Below are 15741 nucleotides of genomic sequence, written 5' to 3'. Positions count from 1 at the left end.
AAATTAAAATATGTTTATCTTGCTTTACTAGGAGCCGGCATTGTAGTCAGATGCTCTGGGGCCTAAATTCTTATTTGAAGTCAAAAGACATTCTCCTAATGACAGCTGAACTGAGGCCTTTGGGGTATTCAAGGAAACCTCCTGAACTGAAAGCTAGGGACAGCAGAGAAACTGGAGCTCGTGCCAAGCAACAAGGGAAAATGCCATGCACATACACAGACTTAAAAGTTGCTCTAATACTGGGATTCCACAGTTTGAGGCAGAAAGTACCTTCTTCCCATTGGAGAACATGATAGGTAACAAAAGGAACAAGTATTTGGAAATTTATATTTTTAAAATGCGAATGGTCATCTATACCCACAAAACTTACATCCACCCTCCTAACTTTAAGCTGGTCCCTCAAAAAAGCAGCACCACAATGCGTAACTTCAAAATGCCGTGCAGCCTTCTCTCTTGGCAGTACAGCTTTACATAGTTAAGTTCCCAAACTCCAGCTTTTCATAAAACAAATATGCATAAAGTGAGTTATTTTGTACTTGCAGTTTTGATTTTAATTTCCTAATTTTAATTCTTTTGTCGTTCATTCTTTTTATACATCATAGTTCTCTTTATGGGGACACAAGATTGGAATCGCAAACGCACACTTCTAAACATGCACAAATTTTAGTAAAGAAGAACAAATTCAATTATTAGCTGCCTAAATAAATAAAACAGTTACAGTAGCTTGCCTACATATAAAGTAATTTGTATTTAATATTCATTAATGTCTCTCTAAACAACATATCAGTAAAAGAAATCCATTCTTCCTTTCTTCATAAATATATTTATTTAGTGTTCTTTACAGTGTCCTTTCTGAATGTTTGTAGACCACCAGGCCCACAAATACTGTTTTAGCTTTTTACAGAAATGGTTATATTTCCAGCTGGATTGATTGCTTTCCCATATCTAGCTATTTTAGTGTGTTCCTCAGAGACATTGAGTGGCTTCACTGACAGTGAAATATGCTAAACAAATGACATGTCACTGAGTAAATTAGCATCTACTCTCTGATCAGCTGGGTCATGTTTTCTTTTCAAAATCCATGGCCTCTTGATAGAAAATAATGAGTATTTGATGGGCCTTATTAGAAAAATCAATATATTGATGCCCATGTCCAAAACATCTGCATAATAATAGATTCTGTTAACCCATTAAGGAGAAGAATAAGATGTGTTTTCACATTATTAATTTACCATAAGCAGAGACAATTTATTCACTACTTTTCTCAAGAGTTCAGCAAAAAGAAAAGAAATTGTAATATCTGTATTTAATGGCATGGTGACATAAATTGAAAGATGATTCAAATTTTTGCCAGCTAAATGGCACAAGTCCACCAACACTAATGTGAAAAATACAAACACACCAATAATACTGTTAAAAATAAGACTATTAAAGCACTTGCTATAAATACTGCATTACTTACCAAAAAACTTCCAAAAGCGGAATTAAATATAGCAGCTGCCTGAAGAGAGAAAAAGATAAATATCACCAATGGTAAAATAGCTATAGTACAAGAACAAAATGTTATTCCCCTGCCCAACAAGCTATTAGATTCTCCAAATACACACATACACAGAGACCATTAGGCAGTTAGCCCACTGCTTAAAAAATTGCCAGTGGCCTGTAACTTATGAAGACTGATAGGTTCTAGTTTATGCATTCATAAATAATGTGCTGAAACAGACAAAAGCAGGAAGAGAAGAAAATCCTTGCCGGTAGACTTAAGAGGAATATCCACAAGAACTAGGAATATTACACAGAAGCTTGGTCTCACTGCTTTTGCTCTAATTTGCCAGAAACATTTTTACATATTGACCTATTAATTAAAATAAATATAATCTGGTTTAACTAAAACACTGCATTTTCATAGACTTTTAACAATTTTTAATGGAATGTTAATCAGGCAAGCAAACTAATTTAATTGTTCGTCATAATAAAGTATTGACAAATTCAGAAGTTTCTGTAGTTGGACCAACAAATTTAAAATAGGAACAACAAAAAAAACAACAAAAAAACCCCACAACAACCTCACACTTCTGAGGCCAAAATGTCTAATCATTACTTTTTACTCCATAGTCTTTTAAAATAAGAAAATAAACAATTTTGATAATGACTTTAGAAGTGTTTGTGCTTACCTAAATATCCAGGAAATACAAGGTAGCAGTATTATTTCTTAACATTAACTCATTAAATTCCAGAAAGTTAGAACTTGAGTCTTGAATAGCTTTCCCCAATTACCAAGAAAGAACAGAAACTCTTGTACGGCAGCCAGTCTGATGATGAAAAGCCACACAGCAAAGGTAAGAGGAAAGGGAGGAGGGAAATCTACCATTTACATGAAGATTTAGAGCAGAGCCAAATTAATCACCCTGGACACTTCCAGCCACAGATTAATAACAAGTGGATGCTAGCGAGTTCAGCAAGTTTGAATAAAGTCCAAAATCAGGGTAGGAGCTGTAGCTGAACCTGCCTTCTGCTCCATAAGAGGATGCAATGAAAATGAATGGGTAATGAGATCCTTGGCTCTAGAGAGCTTAGCTTTCTTATTCAAGTTCATAATTAATTCAAAGCTTTGATAATTTCATTAGATTCCTCCTCTGCTGGCCCTATCAATAAAAGATGGCACTGGACCGCAGCTCCTCAGCGGCCCAAATACAAAAACAAATGCAGAATGGGAAACCTTTGCTGACTTGCTTACTAACAGGGACAATGGCATATGGCACTCCATGTTGCGGAGGGAGCATCTGAATAGATACAGCTAAATAAAACATTATAGTTGACAGTTGTAAACTACAGTAACATATTTTAACACCTCTTCCTCATCAGCATTCCTTTTTTGAACATAAAAAAAGAGGCACAAGTCCAAACAGCTTCTCTTGCCAGACATCACAGCTGAAAGCAAAAGTGAGTACTACTTAAAACAATTCTTCAACAAGTGTGAATTAAATCAGGATTTTCTACTTTTATTTGAAGCTGTGCAGCTGATACTTTCATGTGGCAAGAGAGAGACACATTACACCCATGCACACAAACCTACTGCAAGGGATAGTTTCAATACAGGAGGTGGCTTTGTAGGTATCTTTTGTTAGTATATCCCTCTTAAGGTTCCTATTATTATTATATTAAAAAACCCAACAGGTTTATCAAGTCTCTTTGGTATCTGTTGGATATGTGCCATTCTTTTACACAGACTGAATGTATTTGACCAATTCAATCTGATGAAGATGCAGAAAGGTCCCTTTTATTACATCCTGCCTCTGAATCCACAAAGGAGGATCTAGACTTCCATTTTTAAGCACGCTTAAAGATCTCTTCCTTGCAAAACAGTCTTTGCTATATAAAACAGTGTAAATCAACTGTTAAGATCTGAAAGACAGAAGCATCTGGGCTCCACTTCCACACCAGAAGGCTGGGAGGAAACTTAATGGTCCCCTCCTCCCCATGCAGATTTTGTGTGCAGAGCAACAGCTACATTTCTGTCTGCTACAAAGAACCACACCACTCATCCTCTTCAGGAAAGCTGGTGAAGTCCACATAAAATGGATAGAGAGCATAAAAAGTGGCCCTTCCCTCCCTAACATGCTCAACTTACCTCCCTGTCTCAAAAATATCCAGTTCTACCAGAAGTTGAGTTCAGGGCAGGCTCTGCTTACAGGGTAGGTGAGCCTGCCAGACCATGTCTAGATGCAAGAGAAACAACTTCAGTGCTAGATGGCCCTCAGCTGTTTTCCTGGTCATTTCAACAATGCACAAAGAACAAAGCAGTAGCGGGCAAGAACCGATACACTTAGAATGACACTGTGCATCTAGTTTCAGCCACGTCAGTGGCTACCAGTCCTGATTTGAGGATCCTCTAGAGACATGAAAATTTTTACTTAAAATACGCTGCAATTCCACTTCCAAGAGAAATTCTGTACCTGGAAAGGTGGTAAGGAGAGATACTAGATGGTTCTGGTGGTATATATTTTGGCCATCAACAAACAAGTTTTCTTCCTTCCTTTCTGACCCACCAGGAAGATTTCTGGGTTTTTTAATGTTCTCAAGCATATAATAGGTACTAAGACAATCTTGGGCAAATTTTACGCTTCAGGTATTCAGCCAGTCATGTGCAAAAGTCATAATTCATGACGGGTCCAGGGGTACACTAGTTTGCAATTTTTAATTCCCTTTCTCCAAAGTGTCAGAAATCATCCATGGCAGATGATTAAACACTCATTACAGGCAAAAGAATAAAAACAAAAAAAAAATCCCTTAAGACCACAAATTAAGCTATAATCATTCAGATTATTTGCCTCAGTGAGGGAGGACTTACACATGTTGATTACTCTATTTGCAGTTTTCTTTACAAACATTTCTCATGCAAAATAAACATAGAATTAATTTTTTCTCATACCCACAAACCTGGGGCTTGTATTTGCGATTCTGGCTCAGCTTAAACAAACTGGTAGTAAACTGAATCAACTGCTCCAATTTGTAATTAAACGTACCTAGTAGCATGACCCTGTAGAATTTAAACACTTTGTGCTTCCAACTCCCTTCTATCAAGAGGGATAATATTGCCTACATACCTCACAGGGCATTGTCAAAATTAATTCATTGCTTAAAAAGCACTCTGAGATCCTCAGAGGGATGATACAAATAAACATTAGTGCTGACACACGATACAGCTAGGCTCTTCATTTTCTATTTGAAACATTTATTAGTCACTATTATTGTGTAACTTTTTTTAGTGTTTGCTCCTTTTGTGCTTCAACAGATATCAGACTATCTGCAGTCAGCTTAAATGAAACAATAAAACATAAAAACATTTAGATGGCCTTATAATACTTCAAGTTCAGATTTGCATGTGTTTGCAAGCTGTTCATTGCACTTACCATTAATCTGAGGGGAGAGTTCTCTATAAAATCAATGGTAAGATCCTTTCAAAAGGTAAATGCATAGCCATGTATTGAAATGCAAGGTCAGACCATATTCAAAAGCAGCAGTAGTAACCACCAGACCAATTATTCAAGTTTACATCAACTCAGAGACAATAAAGACTGAAAGTCACTGCCAGTACTCTTAACAGGGCTAGTACAGAAGAGGATGTACATCTGTCTCCACTTGAGTTTAAAATAGTACCCACTAGCTCCACTAAACAACAAATTTACTTAACATTAAGCAGGTACAATTTCAGTCAACTGAGTATGGCACTGGGCTTGAGGGAACTCTCTCTCACTGGTCTACATTTCCAAGGAGGATCAGATGGCCTGAAGCACTTTCAAGTGAGAAGTAACCAGCCAACTTCTGAAGGAAACCTATCTGGCAGTACTTGGCAGCAACTTTCCTCTTCCCATACCTGAGCCTAGCGCAAAGCTTCAGCCCTTCATGTCCCACCTTATCCTGGACTATATGTACGGAAAACACTGCTAAGATTTGTTACAGGGACAGCGACAAGATCCAAGACAGTCCTCATATGAACAAAGGCTAGTAAAAGACAGAAGAAAAAGGCAAAGCCACAACCAAGGGGCTGAGCACTTCCCCACAGGTGGGTACCCAAATGCAGCAGCAAGCACACACAGCATTCAAGTACGTGTGCCTGGGCAGCAAATCAAATAAACATGCTAAGGTTTCGATAGCATTAAATACAGAATACACTCTAAACTCTGTTCCATTTCCTTTTATTTTGGTATCAAACTAAACTATCTTGGAATTTATTAGACTAGATATCTTTTGATAATAATGTAGCAGGACTACATTAAAGAACAGGAAAAGATACACTGGCAACATTTGGAACACCTGGGTCAAAACCCAACTTTTATCCTTATTGGCAGGCTTCGAATGAAATTGTTATGCACAACAACTGGAACTACAATTTATTTTACTGCAGAGTCACAGGGAAACAGCAGTGCCTCATAGCTCTATATGTGGACCATATAAAAAAGTAAAAGGCTTTTTCACCAATATGTATATCTTTTTTAGCACTAAAACATTTGTTTCTTGAGTGTTATTTGGCAGCCTTTAGGGAGGTAACCCTCCTAACTGTACTTAACCCTACACTTACACAGGACCTGCGTCCCCCAAGCACCCCACAGCTGAGAGAGCACGTTATGCACATTAGGACCTGTCTGGTCCCAAGTTGTCCCTGCTCTGTGGAAAGGATGTTTCAGGGCCAAGGCCACATATGCAGAGTAATGAAACTAAACAGCCTCAAAATGTCTCAGAAGGAAGCGGCCTGGGCATCATACAAAGCTGCTCTGTGTATGCCTGCAATTACCTGTGGTTAAAACCCTATCATTTTCAGACACGCACTAGTGGGATGTACAGCTCAAGTATCAGGCATAAGACTAAATATCCTATTCAATATGCATGGCACAATGAAGAAGAGAGAAAAACCCTGAAAAGTAGAAAAGATCTGGAGAAAGACAAGGACTCTAGGAGTACTACTGCAGGATTATGCAGTAGAGGGCAGAGAATACAATGTGCTAGTATAACATTTTACAGTGTCCATGTTATTAATGCAAAATTTAATAGATCCACATCTCCTATTTGGCAGGGAGAAGGAAAAAAAAAAAAAAAAGAAAAAAAAAGACTGAAGAAAGTGATGGAAATGGTTTGACCAAACAGGACAGAAAAGTAAATTTTATCTACCCAAAGAGATCAGTGTAGTTCGAGAAGGTGGAGGAAGAATGCAGGGCATCAGAAGTAGCTTGAATGAGTCGGCAGAGTCCCTTTAAACAACTCCTTCAATCTGCTATTTAAAAATAAAATCTCATGTGTGTGTTACCGCAGCTCATGTCTTAACTGCTGTTTCCATTAATAAGATGTTACAGCTCTGTAGAAAGCTATTTGCCACAGCACTGTTACTGCAAACAGAATATAAATATACCTAATAAGGTTTAATCTGTGTTGCTGTTCATAACTATTCATCTGAGTTCAGACAGGAAAAAACATATATATTCAAGTTCCTGGTTTTGAGCACTAAATTGAATCAGGTGTCCTCTTCTCTTAAGAAAATTAAGTTGCTTTTGTGCAAGAGTGTTTTAATGAGAACAGAGCCTGCCGACATTGATAAATGGGAATGACACCAGAGAGAGCATGTAAGCAGGACAATATGTGCATGTTACAGTCTTACAGGCTATTTTTCACTGACTATCCTGAATGACTTCGCTGTTTCTTAAGGGGCCTATTAATCTCAAATTTAGTTATTACACAACGTTTATTTGAACATATATTCTGTGGATGATGACAGTTAATAAAGGAAATCTTTTACAAGCTGTATTTTTACATATTGTTCCAACTGCAGCTCCCAGTCTTTCTACTGTATTGATGGGATAACCTAGTTATGATGCAGCTTTAAAAAAGGCACATATATTCAGATTCTTTTCTAAGCATATGGGGACTCTTAAATAACTGTTAAAATGCATATAAAAATCCTGCTACAGCATGACAAAAATAAGAGGTAGTGTTAACTGCTCAACAAAATCTCTGGCTGCACAGTTGCCCCCTCAAAGGCAAAGCACATGCCTTTTTAATACTCCAGCATCATCTCTGAGAAACAAATAGGGCCTAGATTTGACCCTTGGAGATGTATATACACTCCATATTGAATTCAACAGAAGTTGCAGTATGCATCTTACGCATGAGTTTGGCCCCATGTGTTGTATATGTGATAGGGCACCTCAACAATGGTATTTCATCAAAAACCACCAACACAAAAACACCCAAAAAACCAACAAAACCAAAACAATACAAAACCAACCAAAACCCAGACTTTGATGATAACTAAATTTTGAGTCCAAAGAAATCTTATAAAAATGTGAACTGATGTTCAAAAAGTCTCTTAAAAATATACTGAATTACTCTAATTTTTTTAGTGGAGTGGAACTGTACACATAACCTTACCCTCTTAAAAAGAAAAAAGAAAAAACCACACAACACCAAAAAACACACACACAAAACCCCTACACCTACCAACCAAAGAAACCCCAGAACACCAACAGAAAAACACACCAAGATATGGAACAGATTATGTTTTTATCCGCTGCCATGTTCCCTGTGGCCCAACACAATCTGTTGACTGTGAAAAAGTTAGCACCTAATCCCCAACCTGCCTCTAGAGCTGTACTGACAATGTGAAAATACTTCTTTATTTCAACAATGTTCAATAACCATCAGTTTTATGGAAATTACTCTGAAAAGGCACCAGAAAATGAAAACAGAATAACCAACGTGCCATTTGTTTGCATTTCAGCGGGGGAATGATGAAGAGAATTATGTCCTCTAAAACCCTTCGTTGAGCTGTGGATCTGAAGCTGCCCACACTACAGATTTTTTCCGGGCTAGCAGAGGTTGCCATCACCTGAGTACAAGTTTGTGCTGCTTCAGCCAGGCTCAGCATTCTGCCACAAGCAGTGCATGGAAACAAGCTGGGGGCTCTGCTGGCAGAGAGTTATTGCCTCCTACTAGTCAAGTTCTTTCTGTTGAAAATCAGTCTTTCACTCCCCCATTCTTGTAGTTCCTCATAACCATCACTGCCTGTTGGTAATAATATTTACAAATACAAAACCATCCAACAAAAGGATGTCAAAAGGCAGGCTTTTTAGACACACTTATTTAGTGTATTTGGTGCTCTCCATTGAAGGATTTCTCTGTTTCACCAATAGTTTCAGCAATACTGAGACAGAGAAAGAAAACTATCCCGCTTTCTTTCCTTTTGTCAGAAATGGTAACTTCTCTCTACTGTGAGCAACTGGCATGACTCAAGGGAGTTCTGGAGGGGCAGCATGGTATTTCTCATTCAGAGGCAGTAGGAGATGAAGACTAAAAACCAGGAGAGTATATACCTTAAAGGTTTTTTCCAGAGAGTAAAACCAGAATGTAAACATTTGTCAACAATTCAAATGGTAAACATTAAGCATTCGGATCTCAGAAATGTTTATGCATCAGTCTGCAAATTTCCACCAATACTAACATATAGATTAGTAACAGGAAATCCATGTTAAGCAAAGGTTGGAAAGCACACTGTCCTGTATGGCTGGATCATTTTACTTCAAATTACTTGTATAAGTGAGCAGAATGAAAACAAAAGCCTTCGTCATCAGTATCAGAAAGATCACACGAAGGAAGCCAGGAGGGAATAACCTCTGTCATGAGTAGGAATGTCCATCTCCACATTGAAAGAACCAAGACTTGGTCTCCTCGAGTACAGAAGAGATGAGATGCTTCATGAGACATAGTGCACAGTGCATGACTAGCCCAGGCTATCAGCTGTACAACACTGAGTCGCTTCATCCATAGTTTCTTTGCTTTATCCTAAATGCCACAGATCCACCCATACCAGATCCTTACGTGGCTGTGTAGCATACAAAACTGGTGCAAAGCTCAAAAGCCTTACCAGGGGAAAAGGCTTATCAAGGCCCTATCCAGAAACACAAATGCAGGCAACACACACCTTTTGCAACCTCACATCTATCCCTTCAGGATGCCAAGGTGAAGAGAGATTTCCTCCTTCTAACAACCATGGTCTGTTTCCTTTTGACAATGAGAAGGGCTGTCAGCAGACACAGCCACCAATACTCTCACCTCGTCCTTGTATGAGACAGTCCTTGACCAGCCATACCCCAAGCCCAGTGGTACCCTGAAGAGCTGTAGTTTAACCTTCCTGGCCTCCCATCAGCTGCAGTACAAAACACAAAATCACACTCATAAGACACAGTGCCTTCCAGTGTCGGTTCTTACGTCACACACCCCAATGGAGCAGTAACCTGAATATCTACAGAGGACTTTTGAATACCAACATGAATAAAGAGAGGCAGTTTCTCTTCTTCTCTCCTCTACTTAAAATTGTAAATGCATATATTAAGATTACTTCCCAGTGCCAGTGTAAACATTCAAGCAAGGAGTGATTTAAAGCTGACAGACTTATAACAACACATGCTTTCTCATACTGAGTACATATGTGCATAACTACCTGCAAACTCCATGCTCTAGCATCTGATCTACTCCTCCATGAACTTCATACAGTTCTGCCATGCCAGAAAGCTCTGGGTTCCCGGGAAGGCATATAGCCAAACTTTTTGTATGTATTTTTCCCCAAATGGATAGCCCATTTCCATAATTTTCCTAGACATGGAGAAACAGAAGGTAACTTCCCTCTTCTACCTACATACTGTAAAGTATAAGCCTTAGCAGCCATACATTTGACCTGCGAAACAGACCATGCTACACAATTAGAAGGCAAAAAGGAAAGAATTTACTGACGCTTTGGTATGAAAACTACCACAAACCTTATGCACATCATGTATTTATTAGTGACTCAAGGCTTATTACCTTAGCAGCGAAGACACTAGCTCTCACACCAGAACAAATAGACTGCTGAACAATGATTTAATAAAGGAGGCTCAGCTGAACAGCAGTATACAAGTAACTCAGCCAACTTGATCTTCTCTTATGGTCAAACACTTCATAACTGTAAGTGACTTTCTCTCTAAAAAAAAAAAAAATTACTGTAGAAGGTATCCTCAGAAGGATACAGAGCAATAACAACCTCCCAAACATACTTTTATTTAAGTTCACATTTTCTGAGATCTTAAGCTGTGATAAAAACACTTAAAGGTCTTGTCCCCTGATTCTCCTGGAGACACATCATCCATAACATCATTAGAGGTCTAGTTAAACAATGCATCCCACAACTCCAAAGAGTATTACTTCCCTGCTGAAGTGAAATGAAAGCACAAGGCCACTTTTTAAAAGGTGCCCTTTGCATTAACTGTAAGGCTGCGCCTGCACCAGTATTTTTCTATAAATATCCCACTGTCATATTGCTTTCTGGGCAGTTAGTAGCAGAACCAGACATTTTAACCGCTATGCCATCCAAACCAGCTCAGAATGGCATTGTTATTAAAGTTCCTGTCACTACTACCACTGGGAACAGCTTCACTGTTAGTAGTGCAGTGCCAGGAGGTGGCAAATAAAACACTAGTGCAAGGAAGGCCACAGCACGGGGAGGCTGGCTGAAGTACCAGCTTTGTAAAATAAAAAGTAAAGTGTCCCACTGAACAGATCTGTGAACCCTGATCTCTGGAGTTCATGTCAGAATGTGTCGCAGGTCACAGTTAAAAGATATGGAGATTTTCATCTCATCAACAAATGTCTGTCCATACCTCAAAGAAGTACAGTTACTTTTTTTTTTTTAACCTAGCCCAAAGGTTAGGCTTTACTGTAAGTCAGTATTGTATCATACTGGAAATTCCCTTTTTATGAGCCCAGTCAAAGCTCTGCATGCTGTAATATTGTGTCAGAGGTAGAAAGAGAAGGGAAAGAAAAGCAGCATACTATGAGACCAACACTATAACCACTGCCTCAAGGTAAAAAAGGAACAATCTTGACGCATGCAACTGCATTCTTTTAAATGCTGCTCAGATACTCATCTAAATTAACAATTCATATAACTAGAAATTACACATACATAGAGTGAGAAAGTGCATAAATGTGCATCTTTACATATTACATATCCCCCAATTTGCCCAAGGAGTTCAGCAGCGGATCAGTAACAACTGAAGCTCCAAGCTTTTTTTCTCTGAAAACAAATTAACTACAACATTGGTATTTACTACCACACTTCCTGTGAAGCATGCCCAAAACTTTAAATTCTAATCAGTTACTTGTCCCCATTTTCCAAGAGGACTGCTATAGCCTATAATCCAAAGGGAGTGGGGTAGGGGGGCTAGTCTTCATTAAAGTGCAAGGATTAATACTCAAATGCCAATCAGGTCTAGGCCAGGGACTTGATTTCACAACTACTTGGCCAGCAGTAGGAGTACATCATGAACTACAAAAATGCTGAAACTGTTCTTTGGAATTTTCACTCATATATAAATATTTATTACATAAACATATATAAAAAAATACATAGTGACTCAACTAAATTAAAGATATTTTTATTACTTCCTTAAAGTAATTTACTTTATTCTCTTTATTCTTCTATCTCTAATGGGATAGAATACTATATAACCACTACTTCTCTGAAGAAAAGGTAGAGAGAAAACATTAAAACCTATGGGTTTCATGTACAGAATTCTACTCACCTTCTGTGGAGAGCAGAGATTCACCAAGAGCTGTGCTGGGTGCGAGCCTAAGAAATGCACAAACTTGTTTTACTGCAAAAGGTCACAAACTTGCCATCTGCATTAAACATGCTCTTTGTGGCAGCATTCACTGAGCTTCTACAGTTTCCATTTATATCCAGAGTTGGCTGAAAACTGGAATATCCCTAATGCTGGATATTCCAGTATTTAAACATTTGCTTTAAGCCTAAGTTCGCCCCCTCTAGAATCACCACTTTTCATACAATGATTGAAATTTTCTTTTTTAACCATTTCATTTCGGTATTTTGCTGCTTCCAGCTGAATTGCTCTGGTGCCTAGTGGAAGATGGCCTCTCTCTTTGTTTGTCTCTGCACAAAGCTTTTCAGCTGGTCCACAATGCAGCACTGTTATTAAACTGAGAAGGTACAGCCAGGGATATCAGTTTATCCAGAGAAATGAAAGCACGGAGCACCTAAGTTACACTGAAAAACGTAGACAAGGTCAAAATGATGTTTGCAAAACTGACCCAGGTTAACCTGACGTGAAACAAAATATTTACATACAGATTTTCCTGAAATAAAGTGGAAACACTTCTACAAAGTCTAAGTTGCATACACAGGGGGAAGAAAAAAAAGAATGGAAAAGTTCCCAACTCAACATGGTTTGTAGCCGAACTTCCATATTTCTAAAGCAGTTACTAAAGAACTAGGTGCATATACAATATGAAAGAAAAATAAAAATCCAGTTATTGGAAAAAAAACCTCCTTCAACTGGAAAACACTTATTTTATAACATGTGTCTATTTTCCAGCATTTTGTGGTTAAAACTATCTTCTCACCTTACTGACAAACTGTAGAGACAAGGCCAACACATTCTGATTTGCCCACAAAGAACTCCAAGGAGAACTTGATAAAGAAATCAGTAATTTTGTGTGTTAAGTACAAAGGCTCCAGCAGAACACAGATACTGGTACTACCTATTCCATGGCGGTTATTCATCGTGGGCACCCAATGAGGCAAAGGGTGTCGAAGCAAAATTGTACTCTCTCATGCCATTTAAGCCCAGAACATCCTGTCAGCCCAAACTAAGTTTGCAGAAGCAATCTAGATCCAAAATTCTTTTCCACCTTAAAGTACTTCAGTAACGTAAGATGCCCTATGATACATAAGTGGACAAGACTGTGTAAGAAGTACATTCACGACTGCCAGGTCAAAAGTGTGAGAGCTGCCAACTTTCCTGCACAGCAGGAGGTCCCAATGCCAAGACAGACACACCTTCTTAATAGCAATGCAGAGTAGCAATACATGTGAACACAAAACTAAGGAACAGAACTGGGATATGCAAACAAACGTGTGAAGAGTAGAAAAAGTAACCATATACACTAGAAGCAATCAGAAATCACATCTTGCACAAACACCAAGTACCAGCTGAACGTACAAGAAAAGCACCTCACCTATCAAACAACTTTATATCTGACACACTAGCTCCATTTCGTAAAAGCAGCTCTCACTTTAAAAAGTTTAATTTAGGTTAACAGCTATTTCTTTGAGTAGTCTGTGATCAGCACTTTGGAGGTAAAATAGACAAATAAGGATGTTAGAAATCACGTCCTGCTGCTATTTCGAGTCAAGTTTTGCCACTGATAGAAGCTTGATAAGAGGTAGAGAAAGGCTCTGTATACCAGGCCATATCATCATCATCGGGGGGAAATCTGTTTACAGAACAGATTTTCATCTCTCACATACATTCATTCTAAAACCGAGTCGCTGTTCAGTCAATTCTATTGCAGAAAAGACCTCAGAAGTATATCACAACATAGTCACCATCTCGTCGAATCAAAGTTCAATTTGCTCTAACACCATAACAAATATATTTCTGAAATCTGTATCTATCTCCTACTCTTGTAGAAGTATCAACAAAATTCAGAGTGATATACTTATCTACAATATAAAAAAGAATCATATCACCACTATAAGCTGTAGAGTAGCAATATAGTGGCAGAGCATGAAACAGTAATCAAAGTCCTGAAAAATATACCATTGTCAGCATTGTACACTGGTACCAGTGTATTATAGCACCTTGGTTTAAAATAAATCAACCTAAGTGCCTGCTTTGGTAAGCACTTCGAATTCACTGTACATCAGCATTAGGGGGGGTAATGCACAAAGAAACAAATCAGGAAATGGGACTTGTAAATAACAATTCAATTAGCAGATTTACATTACTCATTTCCTAATAAACTTCATATCCGCACCTACGCGCAAACCCTCCTACAGCCTTCCCCCCTTCATTTACATATCTGTGCAGGCCTGCTCTTTTTTCTTGCGAGCCCCTTTGCCCTTTCAATCATGAAGTATATTACTCCACTGTCAGAGCAAAGCAGTTCCTAACAACAGGGAGCCCAGCTGGGATAGGAAGAGGGCAGCAGGCTCAGGCATTAACATAATAATCCAACCGCGTTCCCCCAGGCCCTCAGGGCAGACAGCATATTAGGTAGGCCTCCTGCGCTGCCCGGGTGGAAGCCGCCGGATCACCTGCCCGTCAACCTGTGGCAGCGGCCGCGGCCTCGGCCGCGCCAGCGCCTGCCAGCCCCGCTGCCCAATTACCGCCCCACAAAAGACACACATCCATTCTTCCACGTCTGCTTACCCTACCCGCTCCTTATTTACGACTTGAGCGTACCTTGCTGCATCATTTCCAGCAGACTCGCTCCTTGCCGTTTACCTTCTGGAAAGTCTAGGGTTTTTAACAGGCCCTACTGCTGCTGCCAGCAGGAACCAGACCTTGAAGCAAAATTTCAAATGCAAAGCACTGCTCTGCAGATGCAACTTCCAGCCCTACCTATCCTCCGGATTTCTCCCTGAAAGAAAGAGCAGGAAAAACCAAAAAGGCAGACGTACGCCTTTGTTATTTCTGTGCCCTGCCACCCAAGGAAACCGGTTCAGGCTTGGCTTGCTTGTTCTTTCTGGGGTTTGCAACACTGGAGGATTTTCAGCAGCAAAGCTATTTTACCGCCTTTGGTGCGGGGCCTGCCACCACGCAGGACACGGCTACTGATTAAGGAATAGAGCCCGTGACAAGGTTTCAGCTGTACAAACACACACATAAGAAATTTCCAAGAATCACCATATAATGCTGATTTCAGATGCAAGACCTGTGAAACCATCCGATTTAAAGGTGGCTTATAATTGCACTACTCTTCCCAACTACCATTTCTTAATATCTAAGAAACATTTCCGCATTTCAAATGCTTTGGGTAGCAAACTACAACTCAGAATACTAATGTGCATGTCCCCTCTATCGAGCCCTTTAAATAAAGAAAATGTTTGCACTTATTATGCAGTGTATTTCAATGCGGTTCTCTTACAACCCCTTTTATTTATAGTACATATGCTGTTTGTACAGAGTACAAGCTCAGGTACTTAACAAGAAAGAAGAATAATAAACACACTTGCCAGTAAAAGATACTATTTTCTTTATATTATACAAGACAATCTCAAAGACTACTAGGAAGAAAGCCTTTGGTTCCAATACAACTTTTAATTTCATTAAAAAATACATATTCTCTGATTCCCCTTAACAATGGAAGGCACAACAGAAATGTAATACAGTCTTATTAAAATCATGTTTTGCA

At 39.0% G+C, this 15741-nt stretch overlaps 1 protein-coding gene across 12 annotated transcripts in view; it reads right to left on the bottom strand.

The window, feature by feature from the left end:
• Window positions 1-15741, bottom strand: part of SLC10A7 (solute carrier family 10 member 7) — a 152414-nt gene that overhangs the window by 98942 nt on the left and 37731 nt on the right. For 8 of the 12 annotated variants that reach the window (XR_012775626.1, XR_012775625.1, XR_012775622.1 and 5 more), the window contains one exon: window positions 1463-1501. The exons of 3 other annotated variants lie outside the window; for them this stretch is intronic. Coding sequence is in view for 2 of the 9 variants with exons in the window: in XM_075500970.1 (XP_075357085.1) it covers window positions 1463-1501 (39 nt within the window). In the remaining 7 variants the exon portion in view is untranslated. Of the gene's footprint in view, window positions 1-1462; window positions 1502-12135; window positions 12155-15741 lie in introns of those variants that run through there. One more of the 12 variants, XM_075500978.1, reaches the window with a different exon arrangement.

The sequence above is a fragment of the Mycteria americana genome, chromosome 4 (assembly GCF_035582795.1).
Source record: "Mycteria americana isolate JAX WOST 10 ecotype Jacksonville Zoo and Gardens chromosome 4, USCA_MyAme_1.0, whole genome shotgun sequence".
Classification (NCBI taxonomy): Eukaryota; Metazoa; Chordata; class Aves; order Ciconiiformes; family Ciconiidae; genus Mycteria; species Mycteria americana.
The sequence above is the reverse complement of the archived record's forward strand: the minus strand, read 5'-3'. Positions and strand labels throughout refer to the sequence as shown.